This window comes from Ruditapes philippinarum, unplaced genomic scaffold (genome assembly GCF_026571515.1).
Source record: "Ruditapes philippinarum isolate M1 unplaced genomic scaffold, ASM2657151v2 ctg3574_1_1_1_1, whole genome shotgun sequence".
NCBI classification, from domain to species: Eukaryota; Metazoa; Mollusca; class Bivalvia; order Venerida; family Veneridae; genus Ruditapes; species Ruditapes philippinarum.
In genome coordinates, this window is record NW_026857614.1 from 70,299 (window position 1) to 96,524 (window position 26,226).

Below are 26,226 nucleotides of genomic sequence, written 5' to 3' on the forward strand. Positions count from 1 at the left end.
TCTGTCTGTCTGTTCATAAAAACTGTTTCCTGTGATCACTTTTAAAGAACTTTTCCAACAAATTTACTTAAAATAGAGAAAAATTGAAACATTAGTGAATGGCCCTTCAGAATGTTGATGGGGTTCTAACCGGTAGGGGACTTATGGATTGCTTGCAATACTATGATAATTGCTTGTTTAAATAAAGATACAATAGCTAGTTTTACTAAACATATTTATATGTGTAGTTCTATCAGGTACATAAATTAATACCTGGTGATATACATGTATTTCATCAAATCGGTACTATAAAAGAGTGCTTTTCTCAGTCTGACTAATATTAGCCCTTAATTAAAGAACATGCAAGAAATAACTTAAATAGATCTGAAACTTAGTCAGATTGTCCTTTTCTTGATATGATGTGGGCACGATGAAATCTTAATGAAGATTTCAAGATTTATTCAATACTGTTATGGTTCATAAGAACATGCGACATAAAAACATGTAACAACCGGAACACAGAAAATAGTTCATAAAAACAGGAGAATGAGTGCCCGTTAAATAAATTAAAGATATGACTCGATTCTTTATAATAACCCAAATGTTTGCTTCATTAAAAAAAAATTCTAATAGACTAATGATAGAATGTTATAATTATTAATTGCATGTAGTAATTATTTCTAAAAATAAAAACAAAGCAAGATTTTTCCTATTGATTTTTCCTAAAATGAACAGTTTGAACAGTTTGAACAGTTTATTGAAAATGCTGGGCCTCATAGAGGCATCAGTCACATATACAATAATATATACATATAGTATGACATATAAAGAGATATCCACGAAATATGCTGGTGTATTACATGGCAAATATAAATCAAAAATGAAAGTGTTACATTATGAAAATAAGCTTAGTTATCAGTTACTTAAATGCTGAAATAATTTTTTTACAGAATACTGCAAGTTTTAACAATATACTCCTATCTGTGCTATTCATTAACATAGAAAACTTGATTGAATTAACATTAGTACTATACTCTCTAGTAATATATTTTTTTCTATCAGTATTAAAGAATTGACAATTAAATAAATAATGATATTCATCACCAAGTGAGCTATTATTGCATAAATTACACACTCTTAATTCTCTTGGTATATTACAAAATCTACCAGACTCAATAGGCATTTTATGGTTCATACATCTAAAGCGCAATAGTACCAAAGCTAAATGAGATGGTAAAATATCTAAAAACTTTTCAAATCTGAATTCACTTTTGTACATTCTATAATTCAGACATTTACTTGATTGTGACATTTCACTATGCCAATTTTGAATGAACTGATCTTTCAGTCTATTTTTAACAATTTTCTTAAACAATGGAAGAGAAGTGGCAACATTATTAATCCAAAAATTTGATAAACCCAGTTCTTGTTTGCTACTTAAAATCTTATTCCAAAAGCACAAAACTCTACTTTTTATATGAATAGATAAAGGTAATATCACTAAATCTCCATAAAGCATACAATTTGGAGTACTTTGCTTCAAATTTAATATGAGTTTATAAAATTTTAATTGAAATCTATCAATGATATTCACATTTTCAATTCCCCACACTTCGCTACCATATAACAATATAGGTGCTACCATGCTATCAGATAAATGAATTTGCATACTGATAGGCAAATCCAATTTTCTAGCCTTAACTATAATTGAAAACATAGCCTTCCTTGCCTGTTCTAATAAATGATTCTTTGTTTTAGCAAATTTACCATGATAAGAGAACTTAACACCCAGATATGAAAAATCATCAACAATTTCTAGCAAATTTCCTTCAAAACTAAAGGCTGGAATATTACATAAACCTCTTTTACTTTTACAAAAAACAACAATTTTAGTTTTACTAGGATTAACTTGTAAATGCCATAATTGACAATAATTTGACATTGCATCTAGTGCTTTTTGCAGTTCTTCAGCAGATTCAGCAAATATAACAGTGTCATCAGCATATAAAAGAATATACAATTTAAAATACATTTCAACATCAGAATCACTCAGGGTATCATTTACAATGTTTGATAGTAGATCCAGACCATTAAAATGTTGTGACAGGAAATAGTTTAAATCATTTAAAAATAAAGAAAACAATATGGGAGATAAATTTTCACCCTGACGAACGCCTGTATGACTTGTAAAAAATTCCGACATATGACTAAAAGAATTAATTTTAACACAAGATTTAGCTTGTAAATACATGTTATAAATGATCTTTATACATTTACCATCAACATGTGAATGAAACACTCAGCGTTTGGCAGTTGTGTGTCTTTCTTGTACTTCTATTGAGACCCAGTCTACAATTGCAAAACATTCAAAATGGCGGTAGCGTTTACTTTTCGCACATGCAATTTTTAACTTCTTGTTGAAACGAAATCTGAGATCGTCTTGTCATCTTCTGTTGTGGTAAAAATCTTGTTTCATAAATTATTGTTATAACGACATGACCAATTTACTGTTCATTACCAAATTATATTTGAAAAGTGGAAATTGTTTTTATTTTTTATTCAACTGTTCAAATTTTTTGACAATATGAAAATAAACAATGAACGGCTGTATTAAACACATTTAATTTTGACTAGGCTTAAAGCCACTTGCGATTAAGTCAAGCAGCTTAAAACAAAAATCATAATTTGCACTGTACGGTAAATTTTGGGTATTCAGTTTATCAATTTAAAGACGATGTCTGTGGCAAAGGGACCCGGCACAGTGTTGGGATAGTGTAAAAAAAGTAATTCTAGAAAAAAATTTATACTTTATATATAATATATAGACAAGGGGTGGAACTCGCCAAATCGGCCGAACGCCCCTAGTCCAGTATAAGTCAAAATTGCAAAGTCATTCTTGCGTAAATCATATAAAGCTATATATCAAATTACAGCTAAATGACACCACTAGACGTTGACAATAACATTACTATCCCAACTTAAACCGTTTTTGAACAACAAACCGATATTTCGGATGACACATCGTATTTTTGCTAGGTCGGACACAACTGTGCAACCTGTCCCCACTCGATTTTCTACTTGTAAAAACGCAATTCCAAACCATGACATTATATCAACCCGCAATAAATCGATAATACAAAACAAAAGAAACAACTTACCGCCGGAAATTGATTTTTAAAATGTTTTATAGCGTCTGTAAACAATTAATTCCTGAATGTGAAAATGAAAGTTGTAATCAGCATCCATTGGCTATCACGTGACCAATTTGAAACGGATTATTTCATTGGTTGATTAAAATACAAAGCATTGCTGGGTCACAGAATCGTCCAATCAAACGATGTCTTACAACCGTTGCCGAGTATGTATCATGGCTTCAAAAAATATTTTGACGGAAGAGAAATAAAAAGAAATGAATGTTTGCTATAATTGATTGGTTTTGGAACAATTTCCAGCAGTAAGTTGTTTATTTTGTTTTGTTTTATCGATTTATTGTGGGTTGGTATATTGACATGGTCTGGAATTGCGTTTTTACACGTAGAAAATCGAGTGTTGAAGGGTTGCACAGTTTTGTCCGACCTAGCAAAAATACGATGTTTCATCCGAAATATCGGTTTGTTGTTCAAAAACGGTTTAAGTGGGGACAGTAATGTTATTGTCAACGTCTAGTGATGTCATTTAGCTGCAATTTGATATATAGCTTTATATAATTTACGCAAGAATGACTTTGAAATTTTGACTTATACTGGACTAGGGGCATTCGGCCGATTTTGCGAGTTCCACCCCTTGTCTATATATTATATATACAATATATATTTTTTTTAAAAATTACTTTTTTACACTATCCCAACACTGTGCTGGGTCCCTGTGGTCTGTGGCTAACTGATGAATATCTAATGGTTATTATAATGTTGGACAATATTTTGAAAGTTCTTATACAAATATATACATCAGATCTCACACAGTGTTTCCGCTACTGTGTGTTTCTTTCGTTTTTGACGCAATAGTTACACAAATGACGCATTGAAATTTGCAAAGCGCCTTTTTTATGACGCAGTAACCAATTATCACACCAGGCTCCGCGATAGTCGCCGGACCGTCGGACATGTCCGGCAAAAATCAGGTCTGTCTGATATTTTTTCCGAGTTCCAGACCTTATGTTCGGTACAAATATCGGGATATATCCAAGACCGATCAAGACCGAGTTTTCTCCCTTAAATAAAAAAAAAATGTAAAACCAGTTTTGATTTGCCGTTTCATAATAAGTGTCCAATCAAATTCTAGATACATACGACATTCAATGACCTTGTACTCTGAAGAAAATGTTGGTGTTACTGCATTTATGATTATTACGATGGCGTTACGCCAGGCAAAAAACGTAAATTATCTAATGAAGAAAAAAATGCGAAACAAAAGGAATACGAGTCCAGGCGCCCGCCGAGAAAATTTATAGGTAAATGGAAAAATGGCCGCTTCTGGTTGGTTTTCAACGAGGAAGATTCGGTCAGACAAAAGATCTTTCGGTCAGACAAGAATTGAAAGTTTGTCTGACCAAATGTCAGGCGAATTTTTCAGCAGTTTTGCGAAGCCTGTCAAGCTGAATTGGAAATGAACGTTCGTATCAATAAGTTATTCCTTCGATTATTAACGCCATCTGTTTATTTGTTTATCCGAATTGTATTTATTTCCAGTAATTGTTAGTATGTATAAGTTGCTACCCAATTCAGTGTCGTTATTGGCACATTTTCTGTCCGACTTTCAACCATTCTATAACAGGTATCAGTATCCAGAATTTAGACATGTGAGTTTTTAAAATATGAATTATAGCGTTTCAATAGACTTTTACAATAATTATCAGAAATTGATAATATTTATCAAAATCTGCCAATTTTTTAGATGTACATATATGCCAATCTTATAAAATTATCACAAATGGCGTCCGACAGCGTGAGCCCTGACTTGATATTTGTCACCCAACTTGATGTTAGTTGTAGTAAGAGTTACAAGGTGTCAGTCTAATTTCTTTGAAATTTTTTATAATTTAAATAATTTTTAGCAATTATTCATTTGTTCATTTTTATGCAGTTGGAGAGTTATGTTTTGATTCTCTTTTCAGATTGACAAAGCACAATTATGGCAGCTTTAGACTCTTTAGCGGAGTTAAACAGTATTCTTGAAGAATGGAACAATGAGAATGCTGCTGCAGGATTTGCTACGTCTAATCCAGTTCCAAAAATAACCAAGTAATGTACCATACAGTTGTAACACTGGCCCTCTTACTTGGGTTTAGTGGGGGAAATAAGTCGCAGTTTAGTCATCACTCTGTCCCCATTCTGATTCTTTTGGCACTAGAATACTAACTAATGTAGTGTGTTGAGTATGGGTTTAACATATGACTTTTGTACAGAATGGGGCATTCACTGGGGTGTTTGATAGTCTAAAAGTCAAAGTTCCTGCTATTCCTTAGACTAATTGTTAGGGAGGTAGAGTTACAATTGACTGGTACATAAATTCATAATGTGTTGAATAATTTACATATTCTGTATAAAGTCTGCATGTATAACAATTATTGTCATATACAATTATGTAAAAAAAAATCACAGTCAACAATTTTTTCTTTCATTTTTGGTAAACATGTGTATAATCTCTACAATTGTTTTAATTTTTTATTTCTTTTTTTAAGTATTTTCATTATAATGATAGGTAATTAGGTTGTTTGAATAAAATAAGGTTGATCGACCAATATAGTTAAACTTAGCTTTACTATCTTAGAATGTTTTAATTGGAAGTATATTTTATACTTTAGACTGGCAGAGATAGTTGAGAGGGAAACTGAAGCCTACTATAAAATGGATCCTGACCCTTTTGATGACAGGCATCCAGGTATGTATACTTATTACAATAGTCTAAGTAATTTTGGTAAAATTGAAAAGAACGAGATATACATGTAATGTATATAATGATAACCAGCTTTGAATCTTTAAATTCCAAAGTCACTAAGTGCATGGAAATGAAAAGGAATAGAATATACATTCACATCATTAAAGTTTGTGATATTTTTTTTTTGTGTCAAATTTAACATATTCTGAGAAACAAACCAATGTTATGAAAAATACAGATACGGTAACTAGATAAACTGGTATCTCCATGCATCATGAAATTGAATAATTGCGTAAAAATTATATGATGGTAAATACTTTGTATAAAATGATATAATAACACTTTATGTGTTTATTACTGATATAATGGATTATTATATGTATTGTAATTTGCAGTCATTATGTTATATAGTGTTATAGCATACTATGCATTTCTTCTGATTATTTCAGGTAGAGCCAACCCAACATGTACACTTGGACATTTGTTTAAGGCCCTGTTTAAGAATGAGGAATTTATGAACAGGGTATGTGTAACAAAATTAATACATCATTAATAATAATAATTTAAGCCACTTTCAGTATTTTTTTACCGAACTATGAACTGTTCCAAAGTCACGAGTGGCAACTCTTATTAATTAAATTCAAAGCATAAAATGAAGTCTTGCATTTTCATAATATTCTGTAAGTTCTTATACTATGATTTGTTGTCATAATTGTGGGGAAATATACAATATATACAATTTATATGCTTGTATAAAAGATTTGATTCTTGGCAAAATTTATTAAATCTGTGACTGTGTGAGAGAGTACCTGCTAAGTGTTACATTCTCCTTAATTTGTTAATCTTACAGATTCAATGAAGACTTGGTATGTTGTTGCATTTGCGTCAAAATTTTTTGACAAAATACAATTGTGACTTATAAGCCAAGTCAGTCTTAGATGGATAAATTCTTCAAACATTTCATAGGCATTGATCACTCAGAAGGTTAATTTGTTCTTTTAATTGCTTTATTTCTTATGAGGGTATTCTTATTTTACTGTATATGTACAATGTATATGTTAAATATTACAGTTGGTCTGTGAATATCTGCTAGATCCCCATGGCAACACTGAATTATGTGTACAGACTGCTAGATTTCTGTATGGGGTAGCACATGGCATTGATAAACGTGATTTATATGTAGACACGGTATGCAAAAACGTGGTTGATGATGTTATAGACGTTAGTCTGACAATGTTATTAGTTCTTTATTACTTTTCGTGTTACATTAAACTGTTTATTGTTCTGATTTTGTGACATTGTCATGAAGTTCTCTGCTAATTAATAGCTGTCAGCTCGTATTTGAATACATTCATAAACATTAATTTAAAATCTTATTATTTTTTTTTAAGATATTTTCTTTTACACTGAAAATTGAATTTAAAGTCTTACATTTATTTTACACTGAAACTGATAATTTGATAGATTTGAAAGCAAAAATAGTTCCTTAGAATATCGATTTACAATACTACATAAGAGTAAAGCTGAGAAAAAAAAATGTCACAAAGTCAGAACGTTTCTGTCATTTGTTGTTGATTTTGTTATGTAAAGTTTTCATGTTATTTGTAATTTCTGGTTGTTTCTCACAGCTCGTTTCAAGTTACGTGTTACACGCACAACGTGATCTTACTGTACAGACACTAGCTTGCCGATTACTATATGATATTCTCCCAGGACTTGAGACGTCTGTTGTGTTTCAAGAAACGGTATGTTAACACACCCATACATATTGAAATATCTCACTGGTCTGTTGTCTTACAAATGTTGATAAAGGAATAGGATTTATTTATTGATATTTAACATAAGTATCCAGTATATATGGTTGTATTTGCAACACTATTTGCATAGTTAAATGACATCAGCAACAGATCTATAATATCTTGAAACCCAATTTTGATTTGTATAGGCAGATTTGTATGCATATTGTAACACTGATACAAGGGAGTAGTCTGCCCCTTTAACTCTTTAGGGAAAACATTGGATTACTAATCCAGGGTTTGTTGGTTTGAACCTTAGGTGAGAAAAATTTGACAATTGATCGCAGATATTGAGTCTAATGGTTATTTGTCTCTTACCACTGATTTAAAAATCATGTTGGAAAAGTTGTTAGTCACTTAAAGAGAAATTGGTAATTAATGGTTAGTTATACAGGAAAGCCAGTTTGGTGGATTGACAAAGAATATATGAAAAAAGGTATTTCAATCTGCATAATAAACCAGAAAAATAAATGAACATACACACAGTGATCATAGAAGACAATTTAAGGCCATTAATATAATCCACTGATTCCTCATAGTTTGGTGAACAAGTTAACACTGGTTCAGAATTAAGGAAAGAAAGTTTAGGTTGAATGAGCATTGGTACATGACAGAGATATTATATGAAAGACAAGGGCTAAACAATAAATGTTTATACAAGATAGACTTTCAGTGTTGATATACATTTGTAGGAGGGGCTTGTGGAGCAGTTGTTTAAATGGGCGGAGAAAGCAGATGAACCATTGAGAACATACGCTACAGGGCTACTTGCTGGTGCCATGGAGCTACAAGATGTGGCAGCTAATTTTAAGGAGAAAAATTCAGCATTGGTACTTACTTTAATTTTGATTTAGAAAAATGTATTTACAGTTGTAGGAAAAATAAAAGAAGGACATGTAAATAATTTAAGACCAACTTAAAGTGGCATGCCTCCAAATTCATGCTAATTTTCATGAAAATTCAAGATGTGTTTAAAAGAAAAATAAGATACATTTTGGTAAATTACATTTTTACCTAAATTATATGTAGATGCTAGCCCTGGCTATCTTTTGATCTAAGTAAGGTGAATTTTAATCAATGAGAAATAATTGTAAAAATTCTTGAGAATTAGCTAGATTTGAAATCATAATACCCAGTTCTTTATTAAGATTGCTACTTTCAGGTATCAGTGATGCTTCAACGTTTACATGCTCTTCAGAAGGAGATGCATGAAGAATTCCTGAAAGCGGAGGCATCTAGAGTGGAGGAGAACCAGAGAAACTTTTCCATGTTTGGTTCCCCTTGCAAGACTAGCTCAAATAGTGCTTTTTCTCCAGTAAAGGGAAAGAACTCTAAATCTCCTTCAAAGGGAGATCAATCAGTATCCGCAAATAAAGTGTCCCCAAATAAAGTGTCTCCAAACAAATGGGAAAAACCTCCTTCAAAGTCAGAACTGTATAATAAAAGTCCGGATAAATTAGTTTCAGTGAAGGAGAATGATAACAAAAGTGAAACAAAACTAAATGAAGTTTTGACAAATTCCAAAGTGGATGTTCTGGAGAACAGCATCACAACTTTGAATAACAGTAAAGGAGTCGGTGAGAATAAACCTATAGTCAGTTATAGCCAGACTCCTGGATGTAGTGATGTATTGTCAGAGAAGAACGTGAAAAATGATAACAAAATCAAGACTGATTTAGACATTGGTTCACATACAAATGTCGTGGAAAATGAGGAAATTTTGATTGAGAGTAATGGTAAAGGTTTATTGGATGGTGTAAATTTGACGGACAATTTGGATGATTCTGAATCTGAGGATGACGAACAGAAGAATGGTATAACTGTTGAAGAGAGACGAGCTAGATTGAAGCGTACTTTGTCTCCTAGTTTCTACAGTGAAGATGTGTACAGGTTGAAGAGACAACGAATTCGGGATGACAGCTTCATGTGTAAGTCAAGAAATCTTGATATTGTTAAACAAAATTTAAATGTCTCTTTAGACAATTGTAGCCTTTACTATATCATACTCATTCAGCAAGCTGGAATGTTCATAATACAACAAAAATTATCTTTGAGAGCTTCCTTTGAAAATATTAATATATATGACCTTGACCTGTAAATGTCTTGTCAAAGTTTTCAAAACTTAGGAAATATCTTTAAACATCTTTTGTAAAAATGCATTTTGTTTTGTGTTCAAAAAAGGATCTTCTTTCAGTATATTTATATCTTTAAAACTAAAATATTGTAGATCAGGTAGTGTAAGTTTCATTGACCGATCATTGTTAGTAAAATTACGGATGATGTTGTTGTTGTTATAGTGAGTGACGTCAGTAACAGTAGTTGGGCAGATATACAACCATATGTGATAGGATCATACAGTCTAGAACCACTTAGCCTCGGTATGAAACAGAGGCTGATCTTACAATACCTCACACCTATGGGAGAGTATCAGGAGGTATGTTACACTAATTGTCACAGAGTAATGTATTTTTACCATGTATTTACTATTTGTATTCTGTTATGTGTAAGGAAAAATTAGAGTTCCTGACTGGGCTTCCATTAAAGTTCTAAAATTTGGAAGTCTAGAGACTGCAAAATGTCTGACACTGGAAGTCACATTATATGCTGATAATACATACTGTAGGTAAAGAAGGAAAAGGGTCACAAGCCAAAATCAGGAGTAAATGACTCACAAACTTCCACTTATAAGCCCTGGTTCCTGATATGAAAATATAGCTAATTACATAGTTAAAAATCTAATCCAAGATCTATATTTGTTTTAAAACTGATTTAAAAATGTATGTAATCTTCTAAGTTAACTTGCATGGGCACTAGCATGGGGAGTACAAATTATGGCACAAGTACTTTTAGCTCTTCAAAGTCTGGCTTAATGCTGAAGTTTTTACAAGTTTTATGGCCATTTGCTTTGGCAGTAAAATTCTAGTACACATACTTTTTGCTTTTCAAAATGATTAAACAGACATTATGTTGTAGAATTTACAAGTTTTGAGCATACTATTTATTCCTTTTGTTACTTTACTATTACAGCTGATCAGTGCAGCATTTGAACATAGGGCAATGGATCTAGTATTTTACTATATTAACCTGAAGTACAACAGAGATGTGCGCTTAGCTTTTGAAGCTTTAAAAGTAAGTACAGGTACTTAAAAACAGAATATTTGGTTTTAAATGTGTCTATAGATTATATAAATGCATTTGTGAATTATGACTTTAAATTGCAATTGAAAGACATAAAGAAATAAAGTCAGTTCAGGGCGTGAAGATTTTTCCCTCTTCTTAGGCGATATTTAAGGCAATGTTGTGTTTCCTGTTCAGGGTTTATTGAATAAATTTAGATAATAAGGGCTTCAGTGCTAAACTGTTCTGTCTTCTCTCATTATATCAGACTGAGAGTTCAATTTCATATGACATGTATAACTAGGTGAATATGTTGAATGAAAATAATGTGCTAACTTAATGAATTTTATCAGTACAATCTAAGTTGTGTATATTATGTAAACATTTTTTATGGATGATAGATATACTTGTTGTATTTCAGTACCTGGCTGTGTTATTATGCCATAAAAAGTTTGCTATAGAGTTCTTGAATCGTGGAGGAGTACAGAAACTGTTAGATGTATATAGACCTTCTATAGCTGCCACTGGTGTATCCCTATGTCTCTATTATCTATCCTACTTTGAAGATGCCATGGAACGGGTAAGTTAATTTCACTATTTGCCTGTATGTGTGATAAAAGTTTTGATTTTACTAATGAAATATAAGTATTTGTGATGGTCTTTCAAGCTCAAAGTTGTCATGTGACCATCATTGTCTCTTCAGTAGCCCCAGGTGTTAAAAGTTATGTAATATACTGAGAGTGTAATGAATTCAAGAAAACATTTTCAAATCGTTATAATCTTGCATGAGATAGAAAAATTATCTTATAGTTTTTGATTATGTTATACAAATTCATAATGATTATTTAGTTTGAAATGATGCCTTTTGATCAACATTTTTAAGACATTTTTTAGTGAAATGTTTTTATTGCCTGTACTTGTTGGTTATATTGTGCATCTTATAATTTCAGGTGTGCCTGCTATCAGATCATATATTGACCACACTTGTAAAGTAAGTTTACTGTGTTAGAAAGTGTTATTACTATTAGTTAAATTATTTATCGGCCACATAAAATTTTACACTTTTAATAAGTTTTACCAAAAGAATAATTATATTTCACAGAAAAATCATGACTTATACTTAGTTGAAAGGTCATAATTATAAGTATGTAATTATAAACACTTTGCTGACTTGAAATTTAAAGTTGTTAGAATCTCTTGTGATCATAGGAAATGTTTTTCATATGTTTAATTTATCTGTTGAGAATTTCCATCTGACTTACACATGGCTGTAACAAAAAGTATGAAAGTTATACATGTATTTCTTAATGAGGGCATCTGTGGCTATGTGATTCTGGCTGCTTACCTTTAACCACTTGCCCCTAAGAGCTGTTGCTTTGAATACTAAGATTGACAAAGGACTCTTTTCACATGTGGTAACTTCTGCTACCGCTATAAAGGTCTGTGATTCTACCTAGGTGCCAACTAGTCACTTCTATAATCTGTTAGAATATGAAGGTCACCATATGATTCTAACTATGTTATAAGGTCTTGAAATACACCCAAGAAAAGAAGAGGAAAAAGCACATTACAATTAATGCACTTTTATTTCATTTCATAGTTATGTGTTATGGTTGATGGAGTGTTCCCATGACTCTAGTAGGTGTCACGCTGCCATGTTCTTTACTCAATCCTTCACATTCCTTGTCATACTGAACAAGTTTGATACACACGATGGTCTACGCAGACTCTACAATGTTGTATGTATTACTTACTCTTTCATTATTACCTCCTTGTGAAGTGTATTGAATTATAAGATTTAATTTGAAAATAACTTTAACTTGTGGCTGTAATGAAAGATAAATTCTTTTGGATATACATCTGCAATAAAATAGGAAAATGAATGGTCAAAATATTATTTTAGGAGACTTCTTTTATGAAACAAAAATAGATATAACAGATTAGGATGATTCTTATGACAATAATTTTCAAATAATTTTCATGTGTAATACTTAAATTATATAAGCTTTAATATAACATACATTTCTTTTCATAGCTTTTACATTTCATTTGAAATATGCAGGTAAATATAATAAAACTCTAAAAAAAATCAAGCATGCTTGAAGATCTTGTTTTGCAGCAGTATGAACATTCTACTTCTGAAGCTGAATTGAATTAGTCTTGTGCATCTTTGCTTAAAATTAACACAATATAACTATCTCTTTGATTGATTGTACTTTATGTTAACATAGAAAGGTAATGTCTGTCAAGGCCTGAGCAATGTCAGCAAACCATCTGTCAAGCTTTTTAAGGTTGAATATTCTACTACCCTTTATGCTTGTATCTTGAATAAGACAAAGTCTTCCCTCACAAGCATTTTTTACAGATCTCTGACCATATCCAAAGGAAAAAAAACTTCATAAAATATATATCATGTTGTTTTATTATATATAGATCAGTACACTGGAGATTATGAACATAGACAGTAGTTCCTCTCCGAATGAAGATCAGATATTCACCATGAGGCAGTCAGCTAGGCATGTATGTGTAGCACTCAAGAGATATTTTGAGGCTCATCTTATACTGAAGGTGAATGAACTGAAGAGATCTCATGCCAGGAATGAAGGCGGTTCCCCGCAGCCGGAAACTCCAGCTTATAAGGTATATATTTATCCCTGAACCTGTTGGTACCCGAAAGTGATTAGCCTTTTTGCCACCAGTATAGAACCAAGCCAGCCTACACTAAATATTCAGCAGTCTGGTCAGTCTATAATGTTGGTAGCTCAATTTTGGTATCATGTTCATGATATCCTTTAATAATCCAGATTCAAAGCAGGGTGAAATCTATTACACAAATTCAGGTTAATGGTTAGGTTTATATGTGAGATATAAGGGAGTTTAAGGTTTTTCTTGATTCTTACACATTCAGCTATTCCTTTTTGGTTCTGTATGATGGACTTATAATATTGTTGCTATAATTATTTAGTAGTCTATTGTCAAATGGGTGAGATTTGGCTTTCTTCACATGTTAAAAATCCTGATATTAAATAAAGGTTATCAAGATTATGTATGAAAAATGATGTGAGTTGTTTTTCAAGGAACTGACTAATGGTTAAAATTATGGTAACAATTATTTTGTGGACGATTTTGACATTTTCTTGAAAGAATCATTCTGACAAATATTAACATATCTAAATAATTAAAATCAATGAAACTGGTAAGCATTGTTAAATAAAAAGATTGCATTATCCCTTAAGTTTTTGCATTATCTCTTAAGCTTTAAGTTTGCATTGGCTTTAAATAAAGATGGTTAGAATGAATGTTGAATAAATTCAGGAAATATGAACATTTACTATAGTTTTTCATTTTGTATATATCATCATGTTACTATGACAGGCTATGAAGATAACACCAGAGTTGGTACAGGAGAACATTGAGATCTTGATGGAGATGATGCCAGTAAGACAACAGTGGCAACCTGAGGCTACTTTCCATAAACTAGGGGGAATTACTCTACTTACACAGCTTCTAGGCATTTCACCTGACTGGAGTAGCTACACTGGAAAGTATGTGTTATTTAACTGCTGTTTTCTTTAACTCCTACGTAGTTGAATATTTATTCATATATTATTATCATATTTCATTATCAAATGTTTTGTGACTAAGTGTTGAAGAGAAGAAGGCTTGGAATCATTTCCTTATCATGTAAATCCTGCCTTTGTAGAATTTTAGCGTAATGAAGCCCTTGTTCTGTTATTACGGAATGCAACTTGTGCCAGACCTGGCATGTACATGTATAATTATTGGTCAGTGGCACTTCTGTAGGTCTGTGCTTTTGATGTTCTTAACATTTTTTATGCTGGGACTCTGGCATAAATAGATTTAAAGAGGGTTGTTTGAATGGTATGTAGAAATTTGTGTTACTGCTCTATAACTTTGTAAGGATTATATTTTATTTATCACACACCCGTGCCGATTTCGCGACTCCGTAAATATGGTATTGCACGGCCATGCATATATTTTGACGTGACATCATAAGCGTTATACAAACATAGTGTAAAGATGCGCTAAATGTTAGCGTTATATTATAGGCGCGTCAATGAAAAATGACTTTTATTTCACTTTTAAGGGTCTTTATTTCACTTTTAAGGGTCTTTATTTTGGGTATGTGATAAATAGAATATTGAATTCGTGCAAGTTCATTACTGAATTTATTGCACTCATTGAATAAAATAATATTATGCTCGCCAGAGGCTCGCATAATATAATTTTATTCAACTCATGCAATAAATTCAGTACTGAACATACACTCATTCAATATCCTCTATGTAATAATATAAAATTTGAATTTTATGAATATGCATAAGTATTTACATGTGTAATTGTGACAGCTAATGAAGTTTGGGTGTAAGCGTCCATAGATTTCTAGTTATATGATTATATGATGACTGTTAATTGAATTATAAGGTGGTTTTGTGAATGTATGTAACCATTTACTAGTCTAAAATGTTAAAATGCTATATGAATTAATTACAGGCCGGAGACATTGAAGGCAGCTTTGGATGTTATTGGACTATGTTGTGTTACTCCAAAATCCCAGCTTCAACTGCTGGCCCCTATACCAATGCCAGATGATGCCACAACTCCAGGCATCAGGTAGAATTTGATCCTTGAACATTTGATTATATGCTTATTCCTTCATATACTATATGTTTCATGGTGTTGTACACAACAGATAATAATATACCGTATACTCCCGTTCAAACGCCCCCCCCTCTAATAAACGCCGCCGCCCCCCCCCCCCCCCTTCAGGCAAAAAAAAAAATTTTTTTTTCCAAACAGAAAGAAATTGACAAAATAATATGAAAAGTCCTACCTTAATCTGATGATAATCCAAGTACCATAAATCCAAATCCGAATTTTAAACACAAAACACTTCCTTAAACTGCTTATTTAATAATAAAGATTCAACAATTTGAACAAAAACTCCATGTATTTAAACACTGATGAAATATACCGTAGTATAACTTGTTAACTATCACTTCACAAAAATGTCTGAACAACACTTGCACTCAATGTCCACTACTATCATAGTCTGTTTCAATGTTACTGTCATGATCTGAGTCACTGTCAGACTCGGGCAAGAGAACTTGCTCTTCAGGTCCCCCAATTGCCTCTTGTACCATTTCAGCAACTTCCAGTTCATTTCTGTCAAAACCTTCAAAATCATCTTCTCCTTCTTCTCCTTCCTCTCTTTCATCATCACTTATCATCCCAAACAAATGGTCCTCACTTCCATCAAGCTCTGAAGTAATTCCACATTTCTTGAAAGACTTTCTGATAATTTCAGGGGTTATACTGTCCCATGCCTCCTTGATCCAACGTAGAAGAACTGGCTTAGATGGAGCCCGCCTGTTGCCCTTGGGTGTTGTACTTACTGGGCCACGAAATAACCAGTCATCATACAGCTCTGCCAGTTTCGCTTTAAATGGCCTGTTCCAAGAAACATCAGCAGGTTGTAGCTTGGAGGTGCACCCCCCTGGAATTACACACATGTCTGTATTATAGACAGTTTTTACCTGCTCCTTCACAGATGGTGTTATGTGTCCCCTAAATGCATCCCACACTAGCAAACGTCTACGTTGGTTGTTGCGGCCCCACAGTTTATTCAGCCAAAATTTAATACTTTCTTCGTTGGCCCATGATTTCTGCCCTGACCCACACATGTAGACGACCAAACCTCTAGGGATATCATCCTTATTTGGTGGTCTCACTCCAGGTAGATGTACCAGAGGTGCCATTTTAGTCCCATCTGCGTAGGCCCCCAGGGTAACTGTCAATTTTTGTTTTTCATGTCCAGTTGACGAGACCCTTACTTCACTGTCCCCTTTACTAGCAAATGTGGACTTCCCAGGCATTTCCAGCCATACTGGTGTTTCATGCATATTTCCAATTTCACCCATGTCATATGAACGACTGCGGCGTAACTTTATTACAAACCTCAGGAATTTATCAACCCTGTCATCAGTTAGTTCCTTGGAGTGTTGGGCTATGTGGGTCGATCTTCTGAAGGAGAGATTATGGCGCCTTTTAAATCGATTAAACCATCCCTTGGAAGCTTTGAAAGACTGGTTGCCATACTGTTGATGAAGATGTAATGCTTCTAGACGAAGGGCCTTTCCTGTCACCCTTACCCCCATTTCTCGTCTCTCAGTAAACCATGTAATGAGCCTCTGTTCAATGTCCTGAAAATAAAGCAAACGACGAAAAATTAGAAAAAGAAAAGTCAATCTTCAGTAATTTTTAGGCAAACAATTCATTTCATTTTTTTTAACATGAACAAAATTAATCGCGGTTCAATTGTAGTCTACAGTATTTTACCTGAAAACGTGGTTTAGCAAGATCTGTAATTAGTGCTTTTTTCTGGCACCACTCCCGAACCCTCTTACGGTCCACTTTAAAGAATTGACTAGCATAATGCTTTCCTTTCTCTTCTGCTAGCTGAATAACTTTCAATTTAAATGCTGCAGTGAAAGAGCGATGCCCTCTGGAAGCCATTTCTTCGAAATGCAGTGATAAACCGCCAAAGTTTCGGCAACACACGCAGCAGCGAACATGTGACATCATCCGATACACTAAAATGCTGTTAACCGGATTACCTTATTTGGGAAGCGATGCGTACATGACTTGTGTCAAGCGTGTATACCGTTAGGTAGAATCAGCTGATTTAAACTTTACCTAGAGTGTACACGTACAGGGGTCGACTCAAACGTTAGTTTCAAGGTAGTAACTGGAAGCTGGAAGAGGGGGCGTTTAAAAGGGACCGGTAAAAATTGGGAACTTTGTTTTGGTAAAATGTAATGTAACGCCCCCGGGGGCGTTTAAACGGGGTTATACGGTAATAAAACTATGCATAAAGGAACTGGACTAAGGACATTAAAGGAACTCAACTGAGGTCCAGAAGCCTTTAACTGTTACATAGATCAACTGAAGATTATAAAATGGAAAGATGTGCAAAGGGGTAATAAAGTAATATATACTCGTATATAAGAATCAAATTGAAAATTGTATTTTTGTGCGATTCTTTGCCTGATTTGAGTACAAAGTATTTGAAAGCTTGGCAGTGTTAGGTTATTTTCACGCTTAGAATAGGGAGTTAATAAATGATCTGACATTTTGCACACAAGTTATTGGTCGAGAGCGTATATCTCAAAAGCTTGATGGAGTCCCTTAAATGATTTAACATTTATGGTGATAATAATAGATGTAGCCACTAGTATTGAAGCAGGCCAGCTTGCAGATCCTTGCAGACGCACTATACTGTTTGTTGCTTTGTGTTAATATTTTGATTTCTAAAATCACATTAAATAATAATGAAAAGTTCTTAATTGAAAGCATAACAAGTCTATTTCACAAATTTATTTTGGTTTAAATGTTAGGTCAAAGTATGAAATTATTATAACATAATGAATGATTTGGTTATTTTACAGTATATTGATTGGTCTGGCAGATGGTGAGATTATACAAGACCCTGATGTACAGAGGGCAGCCCTTAATGTTATCATTAACTGTGTATGTGGACCTCTAGAACGGGTAAATAATACCACATTTTTTGTTCATTTATATAGAATTTATATCAGTTCTGGTCAAATAGCATTGTTTGTTGCCAGTTATAAGTTGAACTAATTTTGATATGCACTTATCCACCGTAATATACCCTTTAGTTTTGCTTTACGTGTTAATTCATATACTATTATTAAAGCAGTTTTTGTCAGTTTTATGTTTTTAGTCCCCTACCGGTTTACCGGAGGGGACTTTAGGTTTACCCTCCGTCCGTCTGTCCGTCCGTCTGTCCGTCCGTCTGTCAGTCCGTCCGTCCACAAAACTGGATCCCGCGATAACTTGAAAAGTACTGAAAATATTTTTATGAAACTTGGTATATGGATAGATGGCAGTATGGAGATTATGCACGTCTTTTCCTTTTCTTCCTATGTTGAAAATTCTGGTTGCTATGGCAACAAAGAGGCTGAAAATATGGCAAATTTTACACATAAACTGGATCCAGTGATAACGCAAAAAATACTGGAAATATTTTTATGAAACTTGACATATGGGTAGATGGAAGTCTTGAGATTATGCACATCTTTTTCTTTTCTTCCTATGTTGAAAATTCTGGTTGCTATGGCAACAAATAGGCTGAAAATATGGCAAATTTTACACATAAACTCGATCCAGTGATAAAGCAAAAAGTACTGGAAATATTCTTATGAAACTTGACATATGGGTAGATAGCAGTCTTGAGATTATGCATGTCTTTTCTTTTCTTCCTATGTTGAAAATTCTGGTTGCTATGGCAACACATAGACTGAAAATATGGCAAATTTTACACATAAACTGAATCCAGTGATAACTCAAAAAGTACTGGAAATATTTTTATGAAACTTGACATATGGGTAGATGGCAGTCTTGAGATTATGCATGTCTTATCTGTTCTTCCTATTTTGAAAAAATATCAGTTGCCTTTGCAACAAATAGGCTTAAAAGATGGCAAATATAACAATATTTGTGACAAGTCAAAAAGAGCTGAAAATTTTTATGAAATTGCATCTTTAATTCAAGAGTTATCTCCTGTTTAAGAATTTTGCTTTTAAAATGTTATATTTTGGTAACAGGGATGTTTCAAATATTAACTTTAGAGTGTCCTTCAGTCTGTCTGACTGTCTGTTCATAAAAACTGTTTCCTGTGATCACTTTTATAGAACTTTTCCAACAAATTTACTTAAAATAGAGAAAAATTGAAACATTAGTGAATGGCCCTTCAGAATGTTGATGGGGTTCTAACCGGTAGGGGACTTATGGATTGCTTGCAATACTATGATAATTGCTTGTTGTGATTAAGTTCTGCCTGTATAATTTATCAAATTGTGAGTATATAGGGTATCCTACTTACACATAATTAACCCCTTTAACAATAGTAGCAAAAGTAAAGCCATGTCATCAATAAGATCATAGGCTAGCCATCTGACCATACTATTGGCTTCTTAGCCTGAGCATCAGCTACTTTATAATGTGGAGACTTGTATTTGTAATTGATATCTGTAATGGATGATATTTGTTTCTCTTATTCATGTGTATATTTACAGCTTGGAGGAGGTGTAGGAAGATATATGGGATCAGGGTCAAGGAAGAAAATTAACTGGAAGCTGGGAGAAGATGTTCTTACCAAGATGTGGAACAGTGTGAGGGAGAATAATGGAATTATGGTAGGTTTTACCTTATATCTTTTTGTATACATTTTGTATCTAATGTAATAGCTTGAACAACATTTACTTGAATAACTTTCCCCCTGCTGGACCTGACATTGTACAGCCTGTGCAGTCTGACCATGCTCTATACTGTTGACCAAACAACTTCCAGTTTTCATCTGGATATCCCCAAAATTGATAATGGATTGTTCCATAAACAGGAAGGGGGGAAGCCCATTTATACCATTGAGCTACTTAAAGGTTATAATACTCAGAATCATTAAAATATTGGCTGGTCATTTTTTTCTGATCTGTGCAAATCTGAACAGGCTCCATACTGGTAACATCCATTTCTTCATCTTGAAATAGAAAAATGTTATTGTCAATATCCTTGCTTAAAACTAATCATACTGTGCATTAAAATTATACAATTTGAAGTTATTGTGATGCATGATGCTGAACATGTCCTTTTTATTTATTTTTAGTGAAGATTCTAACTAGGTTCTCATTTTGACCTTAGTAAAGAAGTTAGCTGTTTATTATTTCAGGTGCTATTAAAGTTGCTGTCAATCAAGACTCCAATAACAGATGCTGATTCTATCAGAGCTCTGGCATGTAAAGTAAGTTCTTGACATGTCTACATGGACAGTCCTGAGGTTTTGTGGTTTTCATTAATTAAAAAAAGAAAAAGAGAATTGAAATATGACAACCAGCTGTGAAGAATTATAAGATTGCCAGAAGAAAGGCAGAAAGGCATGAATTAATACTGCTTGTATAGGTTAGTGTTAAAAGGAATTTAGTAGCCAGGGGTTGTGGTTTTAAGTCTTGGTTTATACAGAATTCATTTTAGTCCATTTGTGTAGGAAGCTATAAGCTTATTGACACACTTTCGAATCTGTTCCTTAAACCAACCAGTACTGAGCAATGAGTTATAAGTTTTCTGCTCAAGGAAACAACGACTTGGCTCTGACAGGGTTTTAAGTCTTAACTGGGTAATCCCCATTTGGCACCTGTACTGGTTAGTTTCAGTTGTTCAATAAATTTCAAACTTTCATCACAGTCAAACTAGAATAGGTAACCAGTCTATGAACTGTTACTTATGTCAGTATATATTTTTCAGGCACTGGCTGGTATGGCAAGATCAGAAACTGTGAGACAGATTATCAGTAAACTACCTCTTTTCTCTAATGGCCAGTTACAATGTAAGTTTATACGTGTTTACAATATTAACATATCATTTTCTTCTATATGTATATCAGTTGGATGGTTTTTTCCTAAATCCTTGAGAAGATTAATTTTCTTAAAATCATTGTAAGGTTACTCAGGAAAATTCAAATTTGATGAGCTATGATTGATGCTAATGCAAAGAGTAAAATATTTTGAAAAAAAAGACTGTCAACCACTTGAGTAATTTTGACTTAGAAAACTTTGTTGCAAATCATTTATGCTCTTTGCCCATAACCATGCTCAATATTTAAAATGGACTTGTCCTGCTGTAAATTTTGAGCTGTCCATTGATGTATTTTGAGACTGACTATATGAAATACCTTAAACAGAGAAGCAAATGAGATAGAGTCTGGTCAAATTAGATTGTTCTTTATTGCCATCAAAAACTTGATTAATGTTGAAAACAAGGTTGAGATTAATTTTGATCAATTTAAAATAAAGCTTGTTATTTTCTGTTTTAAGCTTTAATGAAGGAACCTATTCTACAAGATAAGAGACAGGAGCATGTGAAGTTTTGTAGATATGCTACAGAACTTATAGAGAAAGTCTCTGGAAAACAGACCAATAAATATAGTGATGCTACACTGGATGATATTAGAAAGGTATGAAGCTCTGGCTCTGTTTCTGGTCCTTCTAATTACTCAAATTTTTGAATCCCCCCTCAACTTTTTATTTGCCTGTTTAGCTTTATCAAAATCTTTGAATATTGATACTTTTTTGTGTATTTATTGTACTTGTATGTATTTCAACGATTGGAAATGCGTTACTGTAGCTAGGGCGTCTGTGGCTGAGTGATTATAGTCAATGACCTCAAACCACTTGACCCTTAACAGCTGTGGGTTTGTATTCCTCTGGGGACTTTGGATTTTTACATGTAAGGAAACTATCTAGTGATAGTTTACAGAACGTCAGTGGTTCTACTCAGGTTCCTGTTCATGCCTGAAATAATGCTTGGACGGACATCTGAGGTCTGTGAAGCTGTGGTCATATGATTATTACAATGTTTGTGTGACATAGAACCCAACCAAAAACTGTAGGCTTAACCTTAAAAGTTGTTAAAATAAGTATTAAAATGAAAGCATTAATATGTTTTCTTCAAGAAAATTTAAAAAAAGAATAATTATTTAATATACATTATAACATTGTCGTATTTTATGTTTATACAATTGACAAACTAATATTAAAACATTTCTTGCCAAATAAAGTGGAGCTGTGGCCCCCAATTTGTAAAGATTTCTGTCTTATAGACCTTAGATCACTATGGGCTGTGTCTCTACCTAAGTGATGCTCATAGTATTTAAAGCTTCTGTAAATGAGGATGATCAAATTTGATATGACTTTAAAAAAAATGAACAAATTATATTTATTGGCAGCAATGTTTTATTATTACAGGCAGATATTGTTGCCCAGTCTAAGATAATCTATAATGAAAAGGAACTTCTTCAGCTTATATATGATCATTTACAGAGTAAAGGTGAGTATTCCTTAAATTTGAAGACCAAAAGGTGTTATTTTAGTGTTTAAATGATTACAAGTAATGGATTTCTTGTACTGAAATAAAAACTGCCAACATAACATAGTCATTTACCAGGCAGGTAGATTCTTAAGGGTTTATTACAAATTTACAATGAGTAACATTTATTATAAAGAAGATTTGCTTTTAAAATATGTATGGCTCTCACATCTTACTTGAAACAGTCATGAGCCTTTACCTTATGTTGAATAGTTTATAGTGAATTTTTTTTATGCCCCCGAAGGGAGGCATAATATAATCGCACCGTCTAATTATCCGTCCGTCTATCTGTCTCTGCGTCCCCACTTCATTCGTTTCCGGACTGTAACTTTGTCATACATTGAGGGATTTTGAAATAATTTGGCACAACTGTCAACCACATCTGAATGGTGTGTTGCGTTCAAGAACCACGTCCCTACCTCAAAGGTAAAGGTCACACTAACATTTTGAAGTTACTTTCATTCTCTTTTCTTTTTAAAATACCTGCATGCTTAAGAAACCTTTTCGGGGGCATTCGTCACTTGGGTGACAGCTCTTGTTTTAACTGTTCATATAGGGGGAAAAAGTTCAAATGTGATATAGGACTCTGCAGGTTGGGCCGTAGTACATAAACTGGTTCCTTATACTGTGTAAAATGAAAAAAAAAGAATTCTATTGAATGAGTGTGTTTAAATTGTTTCAGGATATCATGAAGCTGCAGATGTGTTACACAGGGAGGCGGGACTACCAAGATGTGTTACCCCTCCTCCAGCCCACCCCTCAAACCTTCAAGTGTTCCCTCCAGCACATGCTGGAAGCCCATGTCTATTTTCACCTTCAAATCCAGGAATATCAGCCCCTAGAGCATTAGTAAGTCAATTAATACATGTCTTTACTATTATGGTTTTTGTTTGCCTTTTGTTGATGCATTTTCCCATTCTTTTCAAATAAGATTTTGCTTGTACAATGTAATTACTGGGGGAAAAAAAATCTTATAAAGTGTCTTTGTATCTTATAAAGTGTATTTCAAAACAATCAGTTCGAAAAAGAAACCCTGAAGTGTAAGCTATATCCATTCTATTTACTAAGTTTGGATTTTGGTAGTAATTTATGTATGTGATGATATCTTTATATTAATTTTTTCTCCATGTTATCTTATTTTACTGAAAGAATAATGTCTGACTTTGTTGTTACAGAATCGTCAGCTAAGTCAACCAGCTCCTATATTATCCATTGGTGTCACATCCTTGCCAAATTTGCCAGCCTCCCAGCTCAATCCTAATGGTGTAACTCCCAATACTACATCAACAACTAGATTACCATCCGCGTATTCCAGTCAGGGGAGTCAACCTTCTCTGTCACCTCAGGGAGCATCATCGTCAAGGTTACCAAGTTCTCAGTCAACGTCAACTCAAGGGTCAAGTGGTAGCCAGATTGCAGGGTCAACCGCAGGACCTATCAGATTTAGTATAGGTAGACAGACACAACCATTACAGCCCCCTAATACACCAGTTTCTTCAAGCAGAGTATGTCCACTTTATACATATAGTAAAAAAGTAAAAGACCTTTTTTCAAGGGCAGTTGTCTTTAGTTAAGATACATGTATGTGATGCTTAGGTCTTGAGTCTGATACCAGGAACTTACCTTTCACTAATATCATTAAGGAAACAGGGTCAATTCTCATTCATGTAAAATTTACAGTAAATTTTGAACAGATCTATTGCTCAGGCAATTATGATAGCAAGAAATATTTTTACCTATACCTTGACTATCATTTTTTGAGGAGTCAAATAATTAGGCATAAATTTGGCATTTCTTTTAAGCTTAATTTTTATCAGCTTATTAAAATAGAAAAATCCAATGTCACCTCTGACAAGGTCTATAAATGGGCTTTTCATTTTTCAATTTTTACTCAAATGAGGCACCAAAGGTTTTAAAGTAAAAAAAAAACAACCAATCTATAGCTATCAATGCAACGGTAGTTTGATGTTTTTGTGGGTTTGTGTTAGTAAGGTAGGGTCTTCACTTCTATCTGAGGCAACAGATGTGCCAACAAAAACAACCGATTTGCCCAATGGTCAAGGGGGATATTAATAATGAAAATGAAAATCCTGGTAAGGGAGGTCATTGTTGGCAGCTATGTCATACTGAAGAAATAGATCAATTATAGAATTTAACTCAATGGAATCTGTTTGTTATTATTACAGAGTTTACAGCATAGATGTAAGTACGTGAAGGAGAGGGACAGCAGCTTGTTTAGTCCAGCAATAAGGAAAGGGTTGTTACAGAAATCTCAGATGGATTATGAGATGAGTCTAGACAAGATAGTAACAGAATATCTACGTAAACAGCACGCCTTGTGCAGAAATCCGGTTGTAACATGTCCACCAATGTCTCTATTCCAGTAAGTTATTCTGTGTTTAATTTATTGAAAGATAGCTTCGTTTAAGCACTTTGATGATATAATATTTGATTATTTTAGGAATCTATCTAGCCAGCATATAAATGAAGTAGCGGTTTTGGGATAGAGTCTTTTATTTATCTTTAGCTAGCCCACAGAAGTCCATCTAGTCTGTATATAGATGGAAGTGTGGTTTGGTGGATGGAAATTTTTTTATAAAAGAGCTCTTAAGCTAGCTCAAAGAGAGTCAATGATTCCACCAATGTGCCTGCTTTTACCCAAACTTATAGAATCTATAGAATAGATGTCTGCCCCTTGATCTTGAACATTGAGCCTAATGGTCATATTTCTATTATTTGTCACTTTCACAAATCATGTGGGGTTAGTAGATGGTCAATGGCCGAGAAATTGGTAATGACTGGTTAGATTTACAGGAAAGCTGATTAAGTTGACTTACTGCCAAGATATTACTTAAAATGTGTTGAAAACTGTGTTGAAAAAAAAAAAAAAAAAAAAAAAGACAAATAATTCAGGAATGGATACCTAGGCTAAATGTATTAATTATATTGCAATGTCCTTTGAAAATAATGTTATGTTAGTTCATGTTGTATTTGAATGATTTTATAAGATAGTATACTGTTTGTATGTACATGTAGTGTTGTTATATTACAGACCACATCAATGTCCAGAACCTAGAGGTAATACCAGTGCACCACTTAGCTTTACTTCCAGAACTTACATGAAAATGGTACGATAATTAATCTTACCGGAAGAATAATATTAATATCTATCCTAATAGATAGAATTAAAATATTACTTTAAAAATTCTTCATGGAAAATGTTTGAAGGTATTTCTTGAAATCAAGAGATTACTTTGTAGGTTGAAAATATTAACAGTATCAATTTTACAAAAAAAGTAGACTTTAACTCTTTCTATGCTAATTATTCTTTAATAGACTTGTCCGTCATTTAATCTTGATAAAACCGTTCATCATTTTAAGAGAAAAGTTCAAAATATTTTCTGACTGAATAGTGCAGACCATGATCAAGGAGAATTTTATCAATTGGGGTATATTCAGTTGCTACTGAATGTCTTGGGGGTAACTTACAATG

At 33.3% G+C, this 26,226-nt stretch overlaps 1 protein-coding gene across 2 annotated transcripts in view; it reads left to right on the forward strand.

Moving 5' to 3' along the window:
• Nucleotides 1-2,328: 2,328 nt before the first annotated feature.
• The window catches only part of LOC132750332 (DDB1- and CUL4-associated factor 1-like), a 40,586-nt gene continuing 16,688 nt past the window's right edge, over nucleotides 2,329-26,226 (forward strand). The window contains exons 1-25 of one of the 2 annotated variants that reach the window (XM_060740290.1): nucleotides 2,329-2,437; nucleotides 5,093-5,219; nucleotides 5,783-5,859; nucleotides 6,306-6,379; nucleotides 7,485-7,601; nucleotides 8,345-8,482; nucleotides 8,815-9,580; nucleotides 9,950-10,086; nucleotides 10,680-10,781; nucleotides 11,191-11,349; nucleotides 11,720-11,760; nucleotides 12,370-12,508; nucleotides 13,203-13,409; nucleotides 14,145-14,314; nucleotides 15,285-15,404; nucleotides 18,239-18,341; nucleotides 19,892-20,011; nucleotides 20,542-20,613; nucleotides 21,114-21,195; nucleotides 21,683-21,822; nucleotides 22,613-22,694; nucleotides 23,416-23,582; nucleotides 23,909-24,238; nucleotides 24,920-25,116; nucleotides 25,786-25,861. In XM_060740290.1, coding sequence (XP_060596273.1) covers nucleotides 5,110-5,219; nucleotides 5,783-5,859; nucleotides 6,306-6,379; nucleotides 7,485-7,601; nucleotides 8,345-8,482; nucleotides 8,815-9,580; nucleotides 9,950-10,086; nucleotides 10,680-10,781; nucleotides 11,191-11,349; nucleotides 11,720-11,760; nucleotides 12,370-12,508; nucleotides 13,203-13,409; nucleotides 14,145-14,314; nucleotides 15,285-15,404; nucleotides 18,239-18,341; nucleotides 19,892-20,011; nucleotides 20,542-20,613; nucleotides 21,114-21,195; nucleotides 21,683-21,822; nucleotides 22,613-22,694; nucleotides 23,416-23,582; nucleotides 23,909-24,238; nucleotides 24,920-25,116; nucleotides 25,786-25,861 — 3,726 coding nt within the window. In that variant the 5' untranslated portion in view covers nucleotides 2,329-2,437; nucleotides 5,093-5,109. Of the gene's footprint in view, nucleotides 2,438-5,092; nucleotides 5,220-5,782; nucleotides 5,860-6,305; nucleotides 6,380-6,927; nucleotides 7,045-7,484; nucleotides 7,602-8,344; nucleotides 8,483-8,814; nucleotides 9,581-9,949; nucleotides 10,087-10,679; nucleotides 10,782-11,190; nucleotides 11,350-11,719; nucleotides 11,761-12,369; nucleotides 12,509-13,202; nucleotides 13,410-14,144; nucleotides 14,315-15,284; nucleotides 15,405-18,238; nucleotides 18,342-19,891; nucleotides 20,012-20,541; nucleotides 20,614-21,113; nucleotides 21,196-21,682; nucleotides 21,823-22,612; nucleotides 22,695-23,415; nucleotides 23,583-23,908; nucleotides 24,239-24,919; nucleotides 25,117-25,785; nucleotides 25,862-26,226 lie in introns of both variants that reach the window. The other variant, XM_060740291.1, reaches the window with a different exon arrangement.